This window comes from Xyrauchen texanus, chromosome 37, assembly GCF_025860055.1.
Source record: "Xyrauchen texanus isolate HMW12.3.18 chromosome 37, RBS_HiC_50CHRs, whole genome shotgun sequence".
In the NCBI taxonomy this organism is placed as follows: Eukaryota; Metazoa; Chordata; class Actinopteri; order Cypriniformes; family Catostomidae; genus Xyrauchen; species Xyrauchen texanus.
In genome coordinates this window covers 10826946-10847463 of record NC_068312.1, presented here as the reverse complement: position 1 = coordinate 10847463, position 20518 = coordinate 10826946, and the positions used below count along the sequence as shown (strand labels likewise).

The 20518-nt window shown below is 37.2% G+C and overlaps 1 protein-coding gene across 1 annotated transcript; it reads right to left on the bottom strand.

The window, feature by feature from the left end:
• Nucleotides 1-11951: 11951 nt before the first annotated feature.
• Nucleotides 11952-20518, bottom strand: LOC127631001 (LIM domain transcription factor LMO4.1-like). Its single transcript, XM_052108935.1, has 5 exons — nt 20228-20518; nt 18579-18801; nt 16534-16630; nt 15539-15688; nt 11952-12820 (listed from the first exon to the last, which is right to left on the bottom strand). The coding sequence occupies exons 2-5, from the start codon at nt 18791-18793 to the stop codon at nt 12812-12814; spliced, it is 471 nt and encodes a 156-aa protein (XP_051964895.1). The 5' UTR covers nt 18794-18801; nt 20228-20518; the 3' UTR covers nt 11952-12811.

Here is a 20518-nt window from a genome sequence, read left to right as displayed (position 1 = left end):
GTGAGTGTTTTGAAGCAACTGAACTATGTTCACTGTGTAGTGGCTGTTAATGTTTTTTTATTAAGTCAGGGTCCTCTGTAGCAATCTCTGGGGCAAAAAGCAGCATATGGCTTCCCTGAGGGGAAAGAGAAGGGAACACTGCTCTCATGGGCCCTCAAACCGACACAACACTGACACTCCAGCATCACAAACTCAAAAGCAATTACATTGTATCCGGCATAGTGTGCTTGAGTCACAGATAATAGGAAATATGCATTACTTGAATCTACATAAAAGCATATCAGACCAACTATATACCCCAAATGCAACTATGCCTCAACTAACCTTACAGAGTCTGAACAAACAGTTACATATTGAAATTGCTTAATAAGGAATCTGTAGTTGTCTTGACAAGATTTGATTGGCTGAAGGACACATTTTTCATTTAGTAAACAAACAAATTAAATTTGACTAAACCAGTCTTTCTCAACTGTAGGTTCACGGACAGTATGGAAACCCATACCCTTTACTGTTAACATTAAAGGCATCCAATCACACTGTATGGTAATGGTGCAAATGTATTTGTCTCTTGGCAAGGGCTTGCACTAAAACAATAGTTTTACCAAATGTGTTAGGCTGATAAATCAGGCTAATCTCACAGTGAAATCGGAAACAGAAGGTTGACTTTAGCTAAAATCTGTCTGTGCTTACCTAAATTTGAAACACTGCCCCCAGTGGCCAATGTGTAAAGTGTTTTTGGGCTTATAGGCAGGTGTGAGCTCCATTTTTCAGGTTTAATGTGCACAGAGGGGCTCCAATAGACAGTTGTGAAGTGAGTTGTTTTAAGCTGTACAGGCTGTAATGCAGTTATTTTATAAACTAAACCCCCAACCCAAACCTAAACCTAACCAGCAGTTAAAATATAATGTTAGAGGGACAAATGCAACCTCAAAATCATGCTCATCACTGATTTTGCAAACAAGACCACTTACTGGTTTCAACACGGGATCTGAACCCGGGTCTCCCACACTACTGACGCAACATGCTTCAGGTCATTCCACAAGGGAAGGTAAACATGCTGGAGCCAATGCAAAATGTCTAATAGGAGATTCCGCTTGTCAGTGTGTTAATAATGTGACCGTTCCTATGGGTATAGGAACTCTCGGAAACAACAAGCCAACTTCCCATGTAATCGTGTTGGATAAATCACACTGCCGCTATTTATGCATTTGCAAAATTGTCAGTTTTGCTATTCAGCCTATGTCATGTTCATCGTTTTGCATTTTGTTTGGCCTTTGCTGTTCATGGAAATATTCATCCATTTTAAGGACATGTTTGTTTACTTTTCTATACAATAAAATATGTTGGTGCTGTGTTGGGTCGATATTTAATGCCTAATATAAAATATGGGTCCTGATGGGAAAGCCAGTTAAGAACTGCTAGACTGAACAAATTAACTTTTAAAATTGCTGACGACAAGTATGAAGACGATTGCTGAGAGAGCTCAATCTCAATGATATTGCCTTTTTTTAATGGTTCCTTGATTTTTTTGTTCTTTATTTTCTTTTTTGCCTTTAACTTTTCTCAACAATTTCATTTTACAGTGTGTCTTATCTGTACAAAGGAGAATCAAAATTGTGAAGAAAAATATTACAAATACTGGGGTGAAGATGATGTTTTTTGAGGCGAGACGTGACGAGAGGAAATACACATGTGCAACGCTGCAGTCTTCGAAAGTGTCCAATTTGCATTGCGGGAATTAATCTAAGGATTCCTTTAGGATTATTTATCTTTGTAATACTGAGATGATATCACAGCAGTTTATGGATTTATGTTGTAATTGAGGATGTACACAAATAAAAGGTGAAAAGTTGCTGCTTAGCAGTCTGTAAGCACATCAATTCTCTCTCTCCCTCTTTGTAACTGCCTGCATTGCCAAGCGCCAATGTAAGTAGCTGTTAATTTAATATGCAAATCACTTTGTTGTCAGTCTGAATGCATTTTCTAATTAAAAATGTGCCATCAATGTGAGTAAAAAAGATTGGGGGCTGGGGGGTGTGCAGAAGGAGAGAGGACGTGATCAAGGTCTGGTGTAATGAGATATTACAGACAAATCAGCCATTAAAGGGAAAGTTCAGTTGGACCGGAGACTGTACCTGTGGGTGGACTATCTGAACAGGAATAGGAACTGGCGAGCCGAGCAGCATGGGTAATTTGAAGGGCTTAGTGTTGCATCTGATGTAATGCCTGTGGCAACCATTCACATTTAAACTTGAGCCCATGAACAGATAAAAAAGCAGATGGAGTGAATAAGGGTGTATTGGAGACTCATGTGTCACAGGTTTGAGGTTTATAGTTAGCATGAAACGTCGTTCGCAACCCTTTCAGAGAGAAACAGGATATTAAACGAGAGAAAATGTATGACAGGACTTGATTTGATCAAAATAGTCTTATGACAACTCGTAATAAGATGGTGAAATCTTAAGATATTGTACAACTTTTATTCCTACACAGAGACCAGCCAAACAATAAACAGAATTTCAAATCGACGCAATACAGGCATCAACTTTTGGCTAGCCTCCATCATATCCAAATCTTTATTTTAAGAAAGGAAATGTCTGTGAACAAATTTGGTTATGGTCACTGGTTACCATATTTATTTCTGCAATGCAAATGACTAATGTATGTCAGTAATCTGTAATCCCTCACCTCATTCTAAACCACAATGTTTTCTTGTTTCGTGGAACAAAAATTTAGATTTTACCAGGAAAAGGTATAGTTAGGTTTAGGTTAGGGGTTAAACTAAAGAAAACCCAATTAGCATTGTTTGTTGGTTTGTTTATTTTTCTCTATGAGATGAAAAGATAAAAGCTGTGCATTTTTGTTCAATCCAACTCATGCGATTTTGCCATCTCATTAAATTTGTATGACTTGTAAATGCTGCAAATTAAAAAATGCTGCTAAAAAATTGTGTTCTTTGTTAGTTGAAGAACTATACAAGACATAATGCATTAACTATTAACAACATTTTGTTCACTGTATACAGCAGGGTCAAAAATGAAGGGGTGCTCAGGACAAAAATAATACCAAAAGTGACAAAAATGGCCCCAAATTCAAAATGTGCCCAAGTATTAAATTCCTGTTTCATATATTTGTAACAACTGTTGTTGTTCACTAATTCTTGAGATTTTTTAATACTACAGTAAATGTAGTCTTTTTTTTTCTGAAAATGAACATTTATTCATGTCATAATCTTCATCATGTCATTATTATTATTATTCTGTTTTTACACTATTCTGAACATTCTGACGGAGTTGACAAAATGTAATTTTTTTACCTCTATGCCATGTGTTGTACACTGGAGCCATTTTTTTTTTCATCAGTTTAAGCTGCTTCTATAACCTAAATTAAAATGCCATATTATTCCCCAATTCTAAACAGAAATGATCATAATGGGACGACGGTGTGTTGACATGTTGAAGCTGTGACCACAGAGACTTCAACATTGCTTGTTTAAAATCCAAATATATATATATATATATATATATATATATATATATATATATATATATATATATATAAATTAAATATTACCAGACCAGTCCTACTGTTGCATCCACCATGAGCAGGAAGTGGGAGAGGGGTCCTCAGAATTATAGCTGAAAGTGAGGGTGCAACTATGATAGGCAGTTTTTTATGGAAAATGCCATATAAGTTTACTTTATTTATTGTTTGATATATTACAGATCCCTACATTTCATTTGATATTTATATTATGATTTTCTTTTGTATTTTTAAACACTTTGTTTGGCAGTTTTAACATCGTGACCGCTTGCTGAGGACAAGTTATGTTACATGTGCTTCCAAGTATAGAGCATGCAATTTAAAAAAAATTCTAATGAAAATATTTATAGTTATAAGTATACAGATTTCCTTTATATTTAGCTTTTTCTGTATTTTTATTATTATTATGAATTTCTGGATTTTTAAGATAAAGAGTACTTTTGCGTGTAGGATATGTTTTGTCCCGTATCTCAAGAATCAGTGAGTTATTTATATTCTGTTCTTAGGTCTGGTAATGCATTTTATGGCATAAAATATGAGTTGACGATGATTTAATTTCATGGGTAGGAGGTAATATATTCTCAATCTAAGTATTTAATTTATTTATTAAATTGAAGTTTTCGAAATGAAACAATGACTCACAGTATATCTTTTCATCTTAAGAACAAAATATGTCCTCATAAAAAAATGGACATGAAAACCAAACTCAGTAGATAATAATTGGCCCTTAATGGACAAGTACATTTCTAACACTGGTATATGTGTATATGGCTAGAAAGTCAAAAAAAATTGACTTGACTTAATGTATTTATGAAATGACATGACTTATACCAACTTTTACCCACAGTTTTATTTATAACAAGAGCTGAAGTAGGCTAACTATGGTAGTTTCATAAAAACTACAGGGGTTAAAGCAAACATAGTGTAGTTCTTGAGACAAAAATGCAATGGACAAAGATTCCACCGCTTTGTGGTCGTAATATTTTGTTCAAAACAAATCCAACGTAGACCTCCGCCCCACCCGCAATTCATAATGCTGCAAAAGTCGAGAGAGATAAAGATAGGAGAGGCGTGTGGGTGAGTGTTTGTGTTGGGGGTGGGGTGTCAACTCAAGCAGGCTTCCATGTAGCTAATTTATTTACAGATTTAATTAGACCGATTGAGCCCTCACAGTTCTGTGAGAGAGTGAGTGAAAAAGAGAGGGAGAAGAAGCAAAGGAGAGAGAGAGAGAAATGTTGCCAGCGCTACACTACTTTAATTACTCTCTCCTGCACCAGATCCCCTCTCACTGACGTCTGGGAAAAGCTTAATTAAAATCCTCATTATTTTACTTTTAATTAGTTCCCCCCTCTTTTGTTTCCTTTCACCATATGGCCATGTTCCGTGGTCAAATTAACGTAATTGAGCTAATTAAGCCGATCGCCTTAATTATTCAAAGTGCTCTGATTGGGTGGGGAGCTGTGTTTTCTTCACCCTGCCTCTCTCCCTCTCTGACATTGTCAGCTCTGGGAAGTTCACAGTTGTCAAGTCTGTCTGTGTGTCGCAGGGGCCCTACTGATTCACTGCACAAGTGGCTCATTACTAGCTTACACTAAAGAAGACATGTTCTAGAAAGTGATCTGATGGAGACCTGAGGGAGCTCGTAACAACCAGCCACACCCGCCTGTGAAATTAAAGTCTGATGAGTTAATGTTACATGTTGGATCACAAAGCAAAGAGATGTGTGCTGTTTTGTCAAAATTGTTGAGACTCATAGAGACCAATGTAAGCATTAAGCACCTGACTATTGAATGCTACAAGATTTGTTCAGAGCCATGGATTAGCATTACATACATATTCTGACATTGAGCGTTGCTGCTCATTTTAGTACAGCTCATGTCATTTCCTGTTACTGCATCGATTCCTGTGCTCTCACAGGCTGATCTCACGCGCTGCATCCAAATATCCATTCTTATAAATGCTACTAAATAATATCAAAAACAGTATGCCAATGGAGTAGTATGTCCAAATCCTCAGTACTTGATATTTCCAATGAGATTCCGAAGTGCGGTTCGAATGGACACTTAACGATCCCATAATCCCTCAGGAGCTGAGGCTATGTTACTTTAAAAATGTGGAATTTTAAAGAATGGCAGTAAACTGTGAGTCGAACATCTCTTTTTAACTGTAAGTGCTATGTATACCATATTTACATTTACATTTATGCATTTGGCAGACGCTTTTATCCAAAGCGACTTACAGTGCAATTATTACAGGGACAATCCCCCCGGAACAACCTGGAGTTAAGTGCCTTGCTCAAGGGCACAATGGTGGTGGCCATGGGGTTCGAACCACCAACCTTCTGATTAACAGCCCTGTGCTTTAGCCACTACGCCACCACCACTCCTATATGTACCATATATGTATTGTGCATAAATTGCTTGTTTAAAGATTACATACATACATATACAGTATATTATATTCAAGCCAAGTGTGTCCTTTATCAAAAGAGTACATAATGTGATTCGGACGCAGGGACTGTGAATTCAGAAACATTAGTTTGAAATATTTGCTGCTGAAATTGGTCTGTGCTTTCCAAAATTCGAATCACTGCTCCCGGTGGCCAAATCCGGAAGTGCTGTTGAACGTATGGGTATGTTTAAGCTCTAGCTTCTGTTTAAAATGTTCTCTCATGGCCACCAAAAACAAGTTTTATTTTTAGTTGTGAATTATGTAATTCAGTCAAGAGGATTGCACATTTTATTAACCATAGACCCTACCCAAATCCTAAACCTAAAGGCTAGAGTATACTTTGGTTGTCCGCGTTACTGATTGCTCCACTCCGCGTTGATGATCGCTCCACACACAGAATACATGACGCAAATTTCTTCATCAGCATAGTCCGCATGGCCCCGATTTTCCAAGTAGGTAAAGCTGTAGGCTGGGGATCTCTAAATGGGCAAAAAATCTCCAAAATAGGGAATGGTTTCTCCAGAAGGGGGCGACACCTCCACAGACGGTTAAGGGAAGGGTTAGGTAAAGGGGTCCCTATATCTTTGCTAGTGATTTGGAGCTTCTGTCCCTTTTTGGAGCTATGTCTGCTACTATACGCTTCTCAGATTTCCTTGACCTGGGGACGCAGTCCTCATCTGTGCGCATCATCTGTGCGCATAGTCAGCGCATGCTCCGGCCATTGACTGTATGAATAGATCACAAAGCAGCTGTATTGGGCATGCGTGGAACAGACCATATGTTTCCACTGTGCGTGGTGAGCGAATGTGAGTGTGCATTTTCAATTAATTTCTATTGGAGCCGAGCAGCACTCTCTCAAGGTGGATTGTGGGATTGACAGCAATGCAGCTCAAGTGTTGGGTGCGGGTGCGAGAGCATCAAAAAAATTGAGGATTCTCCGATTTATGCAAATGAGAAGAGGAAAATACCGGGTGTGGCTTTATAATAATGATATTATTGCTTGTGTAATGAAAACAATGGTAGGCAATACAAAATGTCTTTGCATATTACAAACACACCCCAAAGCGACAGATCTCTCGCATGATAAGTGGTGTTGAGCAGCTTTTTTCCGTGCAAGTGGAAACGTACAGTCAGAAAGGCAAAGAGGTCGGCCGGGCATGATCCGATACGGAATGCAGAAAACAAAGTATACTCGGGCCTTAACTTTCTGTGGAGTAAAAAATATAAAACCCAATTACCTCCTGGCTTCCACAAGGGACCAGAACCCTTGTCTCTGATTGCTTTTGCAATGCGCTATCAGAAGCACCACGAGGAAAGGTAAATCAATCCCTTTTGAATTGATGCAAAGATGTCTGATGGGAGATGCCGCTTGTCAGTAACTCTGCAGAATATGGCTGACGTCAGGGTACAGGAATATTTGGTTGCAACATATTGACTTCCTGTGGGATCATGTTGGCCACCAATACTTTGGATATGTTCAGAATGGAATACCAGCTTACTGAATACTGCGCAGAATACACTGTACTGCCAACTGTTTCATTACATAGTTAGTGGAACATTTCAATGGGTAGGATAGCATTGTCATATGACCTCATCACTTTACTGTGAGTGGAATCCAGTTATAATCTTGGAACCAAACCATTATTTTGCATTTCTTCTTATGTTTACTGGCAAAACGTCTTAAATTTTGGCAATGTGATAAAAAGAATTAGACAAAATAAGTGATTGTGTGTATTACTAGTTCATTTATAACAGTGGGAATGGAGGATCAGGTCCAGCGCTTTGCATTGTGGGATACATTATTCCATACAGTGTACTCTGTTGTATACTGCACATTTGACAAAGTATTTAGGTCATCTGGGTAGTTCATGCATGCAGAAAATTTGCATACTGTGCATGGTATACATAGAGTTCGACCGATACAGTATATCTGTTTTACCAAAATATTGGCCTCAAGAGTCACACAATCGGTAATTGCCTGAAATCTAGGGCATTAGTAGCCGATTAGCCCCCCCCCCCCTTCTTCTTATTTATTTATTAGTATTATTCCTCAGTTTTTGAGGGTTCTAGAGTTTAACAGCAGCCTCTAGAGGCGAAATAAAAACAGTCACTCACATGGAGTTTGTTGTGCTACGTGACTATGCTCTGCACGGGGGAGAAAAACTGATTTAAAACTTAGACAGAGAAAAGCCATGGTATGAAGGAAGCTATACAATACATGTTACCATATCATGTATATTGTATGTTATTACATACTGTATAATCATGGTACATTAAATGAACCATTTTAAACAAACAAAATTGAATTGTAGGAGGTTTGAAAATGTGTTAAATTACTCCTACATTGGAGAGCTGTATGTTTTCTGATAAGGTGGAGAGGATGCTGTTCATTAGCTGTTTGAAGGGTTAGAACACTGATACAAAAGGGAAGGATATAAACTGCTCAACTTTCATTTGAATTGGTCTTAATAAAAATGACTCTAATGATTTGTGCAGATTCTATGAGTTTTTATTTTTGGGGTTGAGTGGGGTCCAGTTATTTATAGTAAGGTTATAGAAATGTGCGCTCCAAAGAGGTTTTGTTGTTAAGTAGATCTAATCATATCAATACCCGACAATTATGACAAACAATCGTTATAGTGATCAACTATTGATGAATGATGATCTACTGCTGATAAATGTAATGCTCGTATTGCTTGGATTTGTTATTTTGGTTGTACAATATACTGCATCAGAGATATTATTAATATTGGACTCTGGTCTCTGTCACAGTAGGGCTTAAAAATTATTAATTAAAATACATTTGTATGTTATTTGTCTTGTCCCATAATCTTAGTTATTGGTATTGGCAAAATCTACTTTAAGTCGACCTTTGTATACAACTGAATGATATGTTACTGAGCTATTCTGATCATAGACCACCACTATTGATACAGAAAAGAACACAATCGAGAATGCTTTGAGATTGTCAAAGCTGGCATGTGACTAATCACTCTTGAGCCACAGGAAAATGACATCCTGACAATGCTGATTAGTGATTAGCTGATGGCACCACAAGAACATGGACAGTCACAAGTTCTTCACTTGCGACTATTTGTCAAAGCATGAGCTGTTATGTCAATGGCAGGTCATTTTGCCAAGTTGGATGTATTCCTGATTTAACGTCTACCTGGTCCTGGAAAGATTACTATCAAACAAATATAGTGCTAAACCTACCCCTAACTCCAACCCTTATCAATAACTACACCTAAAACCAGAAGAAAATGATAGCTTGTAATGTTGTTTAAGCCCATTTCCCCAGTCTTAAGGCTAAACCCAAATTCTACAATCTGATTAGTTTATACTACTGTTGTTCCAGGACCAACAAGCATGTTGATGCAGGACCTTTTCTTACATTGTATCAACAAATATTTTGAGATTTGTGGAAGAAGGTAGTTCCATGTGGATCTGCACGCTATTTATATACATAGGGTTGTCAAAGGAAAAGCAAAGCATTTATGAATGATCTTGGTCATTAGCTGGTAAAACTAGCCTTACTCTTCTCTTTCTCACTTTTCACAGCTTGAGGCGTGGAAACTCAAGCAATTAGACTCATTTGCATGTGTTAATATGATTAATTAGTGAGCATAAACACTTTTTCCATGACAGAAGCGGCATAGTGATCCATACACCTGGAAACTTTTTTTTCTGATAGAGGATAACGCCTGTTGACTATAAGAGGCTTTTTTTTCTCCGACTCTCTAATTGGCATCTGAATATGCGTGGTTAATTAGGAATATGCAGATGAGGCTTGATTGGTTTGAATGCAAAGTTGAGGCACTGTGGGAATCAAATTGTGCCGAGGTTTTGATTTCCTTACTTATCAAGATATGAAGATAATTGCAATTGTGATCATTTGCATATGTTAATGAATTTTCCTGATGCTTTTCAATTGAATGTGAAATAAATAATTGATGCCGTATCAGCATCTACCGCGATCATCAGGGAACACTTTTTTTAATTTTTTAAGTGCATTAAGGTGCCGTTTTGGAGCTCTGTGAAATAAAGAGTGGCTCGCTGCATGTCTCAAACAAGATTTAGCTCTTATCCAAATCAAAACTATAAATTTCAGCACACTGTATAACTTGCCAGAATGCTGTTTACAAGATTTTACTGTACTCTGTTATAATAAAATAAAGTCTTTGGTATTTAAAGCAGTGCAGGCTATGCCATTTTCATTTACTTAAAAAAAAAAATAGCTATGTTGATTGTGCTGCATTGAGGGACCTACAATTCTCAATAGACTTGCACTTAAATAATTTGAAGTCACCATTATGGTAAGTGTCTAGTTAGAAACTTGGGCCTAGTTGCCTGTTAAACCTGGTTTCTTTCTGCTCCCTGCCTGTGTAATAGTGAGTGGGTTTACATCTCACGAGTTACACATTTTACTCTAGATATCTTACACAGATTACTCTAGGCTCAATGTAAACTCCTTAAATGGCTTTCCATTATCAATGTTCGATAATAAATGGTTTAAGCAAAAATATATGGGCCTGTTTACATGCACAGCAATATGACGATTACTCCTAAAATCTGATTTTTTAATAAATCAGATAAAGCAAGAAAAATGCATTCTGTTGCTTTTAACGCAAAAACGCGAAGAGCCATGTGCACAACACGTGCACATATTGGATAAGCCAGTAAGAATACTGGTTATGGTGTTTACATGCTTGGGGAAATCAGCGTAATATGGCAAAAATCGACCCATCTCGATCGGTTAATTTTTTACCCATAGTCGGCTTATTAAGCAAAATCGGTGTAAGAACATGCATGTAAATGCACTTTTACACATTACCCTGATTTTGCATTGCATATACATTTACCAGCGTTCTTACCAGCTTATCCAATATGCGCAAGTGTTTACGTTTTTGCAGTGGCGTGCAGTCACCCCCTTCTAAGGGGGTGACATAAACTGAGATTTAAACATTATTGAAACTATGAAACTTTCTTTCCCCGACTTATTCAGCAATGTATGTGCATTAAATAAATAAATGCAATGAAATACATAAATATACAACTTCAAAGACAACTTAAATGTAACGTAGATTACTATAAATATCTTCGCATTGTTCCTGTTTAACGGAGTGTAAGCGGTCCATGGCAGCCAATCAAAACTGCTCATTGCGCTGTAGCTATGTTACTGCGTCCAGATCAGTGGCACATGTTCAGCTGGCTTTGAAGGGGTTGGAGGGGTACCCGGTTTGTGCACCGCATGCCACTGCGTTTTTATGAGTTATCGGCATATTGCTATTAAATAAAGGCCATTTTTATATTTAATTAAATACACAATTAATAAAAACATTATGTTAAAGTACATCCTGTAAATTCACACTTTATAAACTTTCGAACCTTTAGAATTTAATGTTGCCATCAAGAGCAAGAAGGGGCAAAAGCTCCATGAAAATCTGAACTATTTTACATTGTAAATACTTAAGTGCCTCTAAACTGAAATGAGTTCATTTTTCTTCTATCTTAGAGGCAGCTTCCTCAAGGGCAGGAGGATGTGAGAAGAAAGAGGGGGCGAGAAAGTTGTGCTGTACACTTTAATTGCAACATGGCAAACATTTAACGTGTGTGATTGTTTTGAGGCAGTGAACGGAAAGGAGCGACTGCCTCTTAATTAACTAGGCGGCAGATTAGTCCTTATTAAATTCAAACACGGGATCAGAGCAAAGTTCAGCCTCCCCAGTGCAACAGCAGCGCAGATACCGCACTCAAAATGAACTCAGACACTCTACGCTCACATTTAATTGCTTCTATAATGGTCCGAGCTCAAGCCCTATTCATGCAAACCCGTTGGGTAATCAAGTTTGCACCACTGAGACCAAAGCTAATAAATAGCAGGAAATAGTAATAAACAATTCACTATGAAATGTGTAAACAGGTACAACAAATTAATTATTGATGGCTGGTTATTGTTGTTGTTTCCATTTATTGGATACTTACACTTTAAATAGACATCACATGTTGAGCATATAATTCAACCATCACAGAGATTACTGGTATAAAAACATATATTTACAGTTCTACAGCCTGAACCATGTCCAAAATATGTACAAAACAATTTTCAGTAATTACATATTTTTAATTGAGACATTTTGACTTATAGTCAACATGAAATCACCTATTTACTATGCCTACTATACCTATTTTTATGCACGTTTCTAGTCTTTATTGTGCAATTCATCAGCGCCCACTATTGAAGTCCCCATTAAAAGTGTTTTTTTTTTCACAAATCCCTCTTACTTTTTCAACTTTTTTGCAATCCAATCAGTTCCCAAAGGAATTCCCAGGAATATCATGTTATACTCCAATTACAAAAATAATAGTGTGTTGTGAATACCATTTCATGTTGACTTTACAATGCAGAACAGATCTATGAGGTTAGATGTGAGAGAGGCAGGATATGCTGTGAGAGAATAGATGTGTTACTTCTGTTTTCGGGGGTGAGGCGATAAAAAATGCCACAATGTATGTCATCATCAGGAGAGATACTGCAGAGTCCACCACATTTAACACCAGGCTGGCCAAGAAGAGTTTGATATGAAAGCTGATATATATCCATCATGCTCACAGCACAAACTCACTCTCTTTCAAAGTATATCAGGCTATGCAGAAGCTTTAAATTCAGGTCTGTAAATGTAAGTTGTAAAAACGGAAGTGCATCAGAGCAGGAGTGTTTGCTGAAGGAGCTGTGATGAGCGGGACACTGTAGGGCCTCTGAGGGGGACGTAAATAGAGAGAGGACAAGGAAGGGACGAAGGAGATGAGGGGCCCTTCAGCAAACCTACAGAAAACAAGATTTGTTAAAGTGCAAGTTCAGCATCTATATGTTGAATTAAATCTGATAAAAGCAATAATATAGTTTGATTTAACCCTTAATAGCTCGGGTAATTAGTGCCCCGGAACCTAATTCCACCACCATACATACATTTTTGGAGTTAATCCTACACTTCTCTTTTGAATATGTAACAATAAAAAAAGCTAATATGAAAAAATGCCAAAATCGAGTTGCTTAGTTACCAAATGTATATAGGGACGTTACAGCCCTTCAATATGTAATCACATCACAATATACTGTATATTTCCACTACTGTAAAATATATATTTTTATGATTATTTCATTTCAATGTTTCTTATCACTGGATATCCACTGATTACAAGACAAATGAGTGCCATATTCATGAGTGCACCGACTCTCTCATTGCAAACTGTAAACATCCCTAATTCAGAAGTTACAAATGCATTGTGTTGTTTTCAGGTCTGATTTGGTCATAATATTACAAAACTTCTGTGATGATCCCATCTGTTTGGATTTTAACTCATGAAGAAGGTTTTGTCACATCCCATATCGCAGCACATTGAAGGTATATGGAACTTTGGTCATAAACATGGCGGTGCGGTAATACAGTGACATCATATGAAACAAAACAATATATTACACGTGTTTTTTGTTGCTCCAGGTGGCGCTGTTGTTTCGGTGAATGACTTGATTTACATTTAACATTGCTATTTGTTGAAGAAGCAACATGGAAGTAAACTATAGCAAGTACAACACATGAACAGTATGATATTAAATAGTATGACATTTTGTATATTTAAACTTAATGGGCCTCATTTATGAAAATGTTGTAAATTATATGAAAGAATTGGGGGAAATTTACATGTAAAATTGAGCTTCCTGATGAATATGAACGCTTCGTAATCCCCAGGTTTGTTAATAAAATATGTGTATGTTAGCGAATTCCAAATGTCCGTAAATAGAGCGCACATGCACGTTCATTCACAATTATCACAATCCTAGACCATTAGCCTGTCATATAAGAAAGGCTTCAGACTCGCGAGTACATGAGAATAGGAAGCTTTTGACATCTATGCGAACATTCATATTTTTATTTTTAAATGGAGTGTGTTCACATCGTAAACACTCTTATGTTCGTTCTAAAGAGTAAGAGAGGAACTTACAGTCGTAGCATGTTTTGCTGACATCAGAGGTTCTTTTGTCAATTAAAAAGTCCAAGCGGTCAAAAAAATACATTTATGTGAAGCTTTAGTGTAAAAAAAATGTCAGTTTGGATGTCCACCATTAACCTTCTGACCCACTTGTGTCCCATAACATTTCACAGTAAAAGTAACAGATATTGTTCTTTTATTTGTTGGATAATCTCTTTGATATAAGAAAAATAAAACATAAAAATATAACAGAATATATTAATTTTTCTCCCAATTTGGAATGCCCAATTCCCAGTGCGCTCTAAGTCCTCGTGGTGGCGTAGTGACTCGCCTCAATCCGGGTGGCAGTGGACGAATCTCAGTTGCCTCCGCATCTGAGACCGCCAGTCTGCACATCTCATCACGTGGCTTGTTGAGCGTGTTACCATGGAGACATAACGCGTGTGGAGCCTTCACGCTATTGCATCCACGCACAATTCTCCACGTGCCCCACCAAGAGCGAGAACCACATTATAGCGACCACGAGGAGCTTACCCCATGTGACTCTACCCTCCCTAGCATCCGGGCCAATTTGGTTGCTTAGGAGACCTGGCTGGAGTCACTCAGCACATCCTGGATTCAAACTCGTGACTCCAGGAGTGGTAGACCAGAATATATTCTATTATTTTCGAATTGTATAATAAAAATTTTGCACAATTTGGGCATTTTTAGATCCATTTGTGCCGAGTAGCTAAAGACCCAAGATTTGTAATAATTTGGGCTGTCACTATCGATTATTTTGACAAATGAGTAATCTACCGATTATTCTGACGATTAATCGAGTAATCGGAAAAACGATTGACTAACTCAAATTGCAGTTGTCAAGGCTAAGTCACGTTTCACAAAATTACATTCATTAGCCTAAGTTTTGATGTAATCTATGATTGAATAACAACAATAAAACAATTGTGCAAACAATATCTAAAGCCAAAAGACACCCAAAGCAGATCTATAATATAATATATCAAATCGCTAAAGCTTATCGCTTGCCACGTACCATGTAAAATGCCCTTAATCATCTGGACATTCAGTTCCTTCTTGAGTAAACATTGTTAATAATTTCACTTTAGCTGACATCATACAGACCTGCGGCTTTATTCAGTAAATACATTTCTCTGGATTCCTACATTGGCCATAAACTATCAAATATTTATCAATGAGGCATTGCGAACTAGTATAAACTTAATCATCACGTAAACCAATGTACATGAAGGGGGAAAATCACATTTACATTCAAATGGTAATTAATTTACATAGAATGGATCCCAAATCACAATCTGTTTTAACACAGCTGACACCACTTGTCATTATGTGTTCGGACCCTCATCCGCGCACCGCGTCACGTCCGGCTTATTTTCAATTTGTCGATTTGACAATTTTGTAATCTTGGATTTTTAATCAAGTAATCGAATTAAATAGAGTAATCATGACAGCCCTAGAAATAATATTTAGCAAAACACCCACACGCTTAAGGGTTAAACAGTAAAAATAAAAATCCAACACGTGTACTCACTTTCTGGTTGGGTAGCATTTGGTTACTCTGCAGGTGTGTACTGAAGAGTGTGGCTCCTGGTCGGTCGTGTTCACAAAATATGGTGCCGTTTACATAGTGGAAACGGTCACCGGGGACCAACTGGTTTCTGCACGTTGCACAGGAGAAGCACTGGAAACAGATTTAAAAATGATCAAAGAACGATGTATACATTTAACCGTGTTTTAAGGGCAAAATATTAGTCATGTGTTTTTGTTGAAGTGTGCACAGCTGCTTGTCTGTGCAAACAATGCCTTGGCAAATGTGCCCTCTTATTGCTCAAAATGATTTTTTAATGATTTAAGCATTGTGCAACAAAGACGAGCTCAGCACTTTAGAAATAAGCACTGAACAAGGTTATCTTTGGGAGAAAAAAGCACTATTATCAGGTGCAGTGATAAATGCAGGCTTTGTCCTGCCCTAAAATCACACATTTTTTTCAGCTCCAATGATCATCTGCTGTTTAGATGCTTTAGAGTGGGGCTACAGCCAAATGTGTGGGAGTCTCGTACAAGCATTGTTTATCAGCTGATATGGAGCTATAAATGTTAAAACAACAATTGACCCAAATGTTAACATTCTGTCATCACAGAAACATCTATGCTGCAATAAAAATATAGACTTAAGCTAACTAATATAGATGCAAACTTCAGGGAAGGGCAGAATTATCAGTGCATCATTTTTTTACATTTTGGCCTGTTTCTCACATAAAGCTCTTGCTTGGCTTCAGAAGACTTGAAATACAATGCACTAGTCATATGGACACTTATGGTGCTTTGATGGTGTTTTTAGTATGTTTTGGAGCTTGACAGTCTGTGATCAATACAAACTGTCATTCCATGGCAAGCGCTGCATAACGATTCTTCAAAAATGTCTACTGAAGAAAATAACAGCAATGGGGGGGTTTGTAATGACATGGGGTGAGTAAAAAAATGTTTTAAGGCTTTTTTTTTGTAATGCTTTTATATGTAAGTTACCTTGAGGTGGTAGACATTGCCCTGTGCCCGCATGACCATTTCACTGGCAGGAATGGACTGACCACATGCACTGCAAGCCCCTGTGTGCCCAAACAACCTGGAACACAAAATCACAAATTCGCACAATAGTACCATGCGGTGCTGTCTTGATCAAACTGATCTCCATACCATTCTGTTTTTGAATAAGAATAGTATTAAACATGCTATCGAAACTTGACTTGACTTTGTTTTGGTGCAAGAGTGCAGCTTTCACTTTGGCGCCGTTATCTCCCACTGTGTCGACACAAGAGGCTTAACATTAAATGATCCTGAGCGATGTATCTGAGATAGCATGCAGCGTCTCTGATGTTCTCTGTGGGAGCATGCGAGAAGGCATCTGCAGACATCATCAGCACCCGGCGGATACAAATGAGTCCAATGCAAATCAACATGAGAACAAAATGCTTGTCAGCATAGCATGACAACTACAGCATCAGACATCTTTAGCTGGGCTATTTGCATTGTAAATAAGAGACTCAAACAGCCTCATTATCGACATGTATCCTTGTTATAATGATTAAGGTCTTGGACGTGGTCACAACTTAATATGGAGCACTTGTGAGGCAACAAAAAATATGGGCGTATAAGTTAAATTACTTTTCACACTAATTATTAGTTGTTAGACCTAATTCACTTCACATATGGAATTTTAAAGGCTAATTCAAACTTGGCAGAAAAGCTTCGTTCACCTAAAAAAAATTTTGTTTTTGTTTTGCTAAGGTGTTCATTTGGTCATATGTCTCCTCTTCACGCACATCACCTGAAATTCAGCTACTCAAAGAGCATTGATGATTGGTTAAAACGTATTATGGGTGTGGTTTGGACGTGACTTTCTTTATTCAATTTTCTCAACTAATTAAATTACCATCGATGCCATACGAAGTATAAATGTAGGCTTTGTTCGTCTAGGGTGGTTTAGTTCATTCAGGAGGATAAAGTTTGGCTTCTTCCATTGTATCAAATAGGTGTAAGATGTAAGATGGGTTTTGTAGTTTGTAATGGACAGTGCTCCTAGATTTATCCAACAACTAAACAGACATTCCAACACTTTTGACCAATGACCTTTTCAGTCGTTCTTGATAACTGGATCAAGATTTTCAAAAATAATTTTGTAGAGATAGCTGGGGCAGATTTCCATTTGTATGTCTGGTGTAAATCTGTATTAAGTTACTTTTTAGTGCACAAAAGTCTCCAGAACAATGTCAGAAATCAACTTTTCCATTAAGGGGAAGTAATTGCCCTTGCATTCATTTTTCAAGGGCGTTTTGTACTTATATGAGAGCATATTGTGTTCTAAACATGAAAAATGTGTCCTCCTTTCATTTCAGAACATTAATTGAATAAATTCATTTACCTAATTCTCCCTGTGAATCATTAGGTTGATTATATTGCCTCTTAACCATGAAATTAAATCAACTCAAATGTTATGTCATAATATGTATAACTAAGCCTAGAATAGGCATTCATTAAAGGGGCTTTTTTTTGCCACCACATTTTTAATTTTTATGGTATTTTTGCCCCATAGAGTCCCCCTTCATTTCTAACATGTTTTCCAATAACACAAAAATGTCCTGCGATTTGAATGTGACAATATCTAGACAATTAAAAAGAGTTCAAAACTAGGCATAACTACAAGTGCATGGGGGGGTTAATGATGAATTTTCATTTTTGGGTGATTTTTAAATGTTTCTTTTGCTTATATATAAATAACCCCAAACACCTACTGTACACATGGATCTGATCCAATGCCTTTTTATGCTGTTTAGTTGACACAAAAATTAACATTCTGTCATCATTCACTCTCCCTCATGTCATTCCAAACCTGTATGACTTTCTTTATTCTGTGGAACAAAAAAAGAGATGTTCAGGAGAACGACAGCCTCACTCCATCGATTTCATTGTGTGGAAAAAATAGGTTTGGAATGACATGATTGTGAGTAAATAAAAACAGAATTTTCATTTTTGGGTGAACTATCCCTTTAACTCATTGAGAGGTGGCGTCTGACCTGATGTAGTCTGTTCTGCAAAGGATCATGCCTCCTTTGCTGTAGCAGGTGGTTCCAATCTCTCCCAGCTGAGCTTGACAGCACGAGCACTTGAGGCAGCGCGTGTGCCAGTAGCGCTCCATGGAGAAGAGCAGGAATCGGTCAGCGATACGACCCCCACAGCCCGCGCACGATCTGGACACACACGCTCCACCTGTAACCTGGCTGTTCACCATAGTCGCGGCTGTGAGGAGACAAATGAGAACACCAAGTGAACATCACAATCTAACAGTGTGTGAGCATATACAACTAACTATATGGGATGCAATTCATTGGATTTTAAAACCAGTGTAATGAGGATTTCAAACCGGCTGGAAATGATGTAAAAGTAACAAAGCACAGGCAGCAGGTGACAAAGGACACTTTTAACATTATTTATATTATGTTATATATATTATGTTGCCTTATATATATTATGTTATTCATAACATACACAATATGTAAAATAAAGATCAATCAACATGCCCTGATGAAGTCCCATTAAAATAAAGGCATTTTATAATTGGAGATTGAGTCCCTTACTCAATTTTCTAGGTTTTTTTTAAGCCTCAACATTATATATATATAAATGATGGTTCTCAAACTTTATTATTTTGGTTAACACATTGGTTACATTCTTGGGATTTTGTGTCCATGGGGCAAAATAAACAATTGAATGTACAGCAGAATCCTTCATTACACCTATAATATATAGTCATGTGAAGACATCAGTACATTGACACAGGAGAGGTATACACAGTATGCAACCAATGGAGCACCAGAGTACAGTAACTGCCCACTAATAGTGTTATGGATAACTCAAGACATCTGTTCCTGGGAATGTAGATTGAAATCTTAATTTTCTACTATTTCATTATCAGCAGTTTAAAAGCAGTTATGAGCGTTTAGTGAAAGCAGGATAAGGAGACAGGAAATGGATGTGCATTAATGCTTTATTATACCTCAATAAAACCCTTATAACAATTGTAGTCGCTACTATATATATATATAATATTATACAATATTATTATTCCTTTTGCTTGCAAAACCTTTCACAATAAATATATATTGCAATACACTCATGCAATAATGTGAGACAAATATCATTGATAAAACTGATTAAATTAATCATGTTAGGGGGACATAAAAAAATCATTTTGAGGCTACTTAACTGGATCATTTAAAAAAAAAAAAAAATTAATTCCGTTATGTTGAAATTACGTGAATGATGTTTTTTAAAAAAGAATTAAAGAACTAAACCAAGAGGAAAAAATATGTTGATGTAACTTAATTGAGTCATGTGGAACCAATGAACAAGATTAAATCATTCCAATTCAAAGCATTTCCTTTCAGAGAAAATGCATTAAGTAAAGCACGGAAAGCTTTTTGATATAAAAATGGACTTTAACTTCTAAAAAACGAGAATGAACTCTTGTTATAAAACACTCCGTGTTTCCCACAAGAAAGCAGTGAAAATCTATTAATCCACAACATGTTTAAATTTACGGGAACTTTGCACATTTTAAACTTTAAATCCTCCGCTTGGACGTCACATAATACACTTGCATTAATATTAATATTTACATTATAAATGCACTTTCAGGTATGTGAACGGAAATAAGGCTACTCACATTGAAGAACTTCCAGACTCGAGTGCGTTTAGACTTGATAAAGTTCCAGTTATCCTCCTCTTTACACCGCTCGCCTCCACGCCCACATTATAAGTGAAGCTGCAACACAGTTTAATTAACGCCGCTTTGCTTGATGCTGATCGAACTGCGGATCTGAATATAGAGATTATTGGTTCCGTTGGTGCGACACTGCAGACGGAAAGAGTGTGTGGCTATAATGGTAAATTAGCACAACCGTAGACCGTTACTGTAGACGTTAAATTACTCCGTACGCACGTTCATCAAGACAGA

Excerpts from the sequence above, each read along its gene's own strand:
- LOC127631001 (XM_052108935.1), bottom strand. The coding sequence starts at position 18,793 with ATGGTGAACAGCCAGGTTACAGGTGGAGCGTGTGTGTCCAGATCGTGC. Across the intron at positions 16,631-18,578 it reads TGCAGAACAGACTACATCAG|GTTGTTTGGGCACACAGGGG; the intron begins GTCAGACGCCAC and ends TTTGTGTTCCAG. Across the intron at positions 15,689-16,533 it reads GCAATGTCTACCACCTCAAG|TGCTTCTCCTGTGCAACGTG; the intron begins GTAACTTACATA and ends ATCTGTTTCCAG.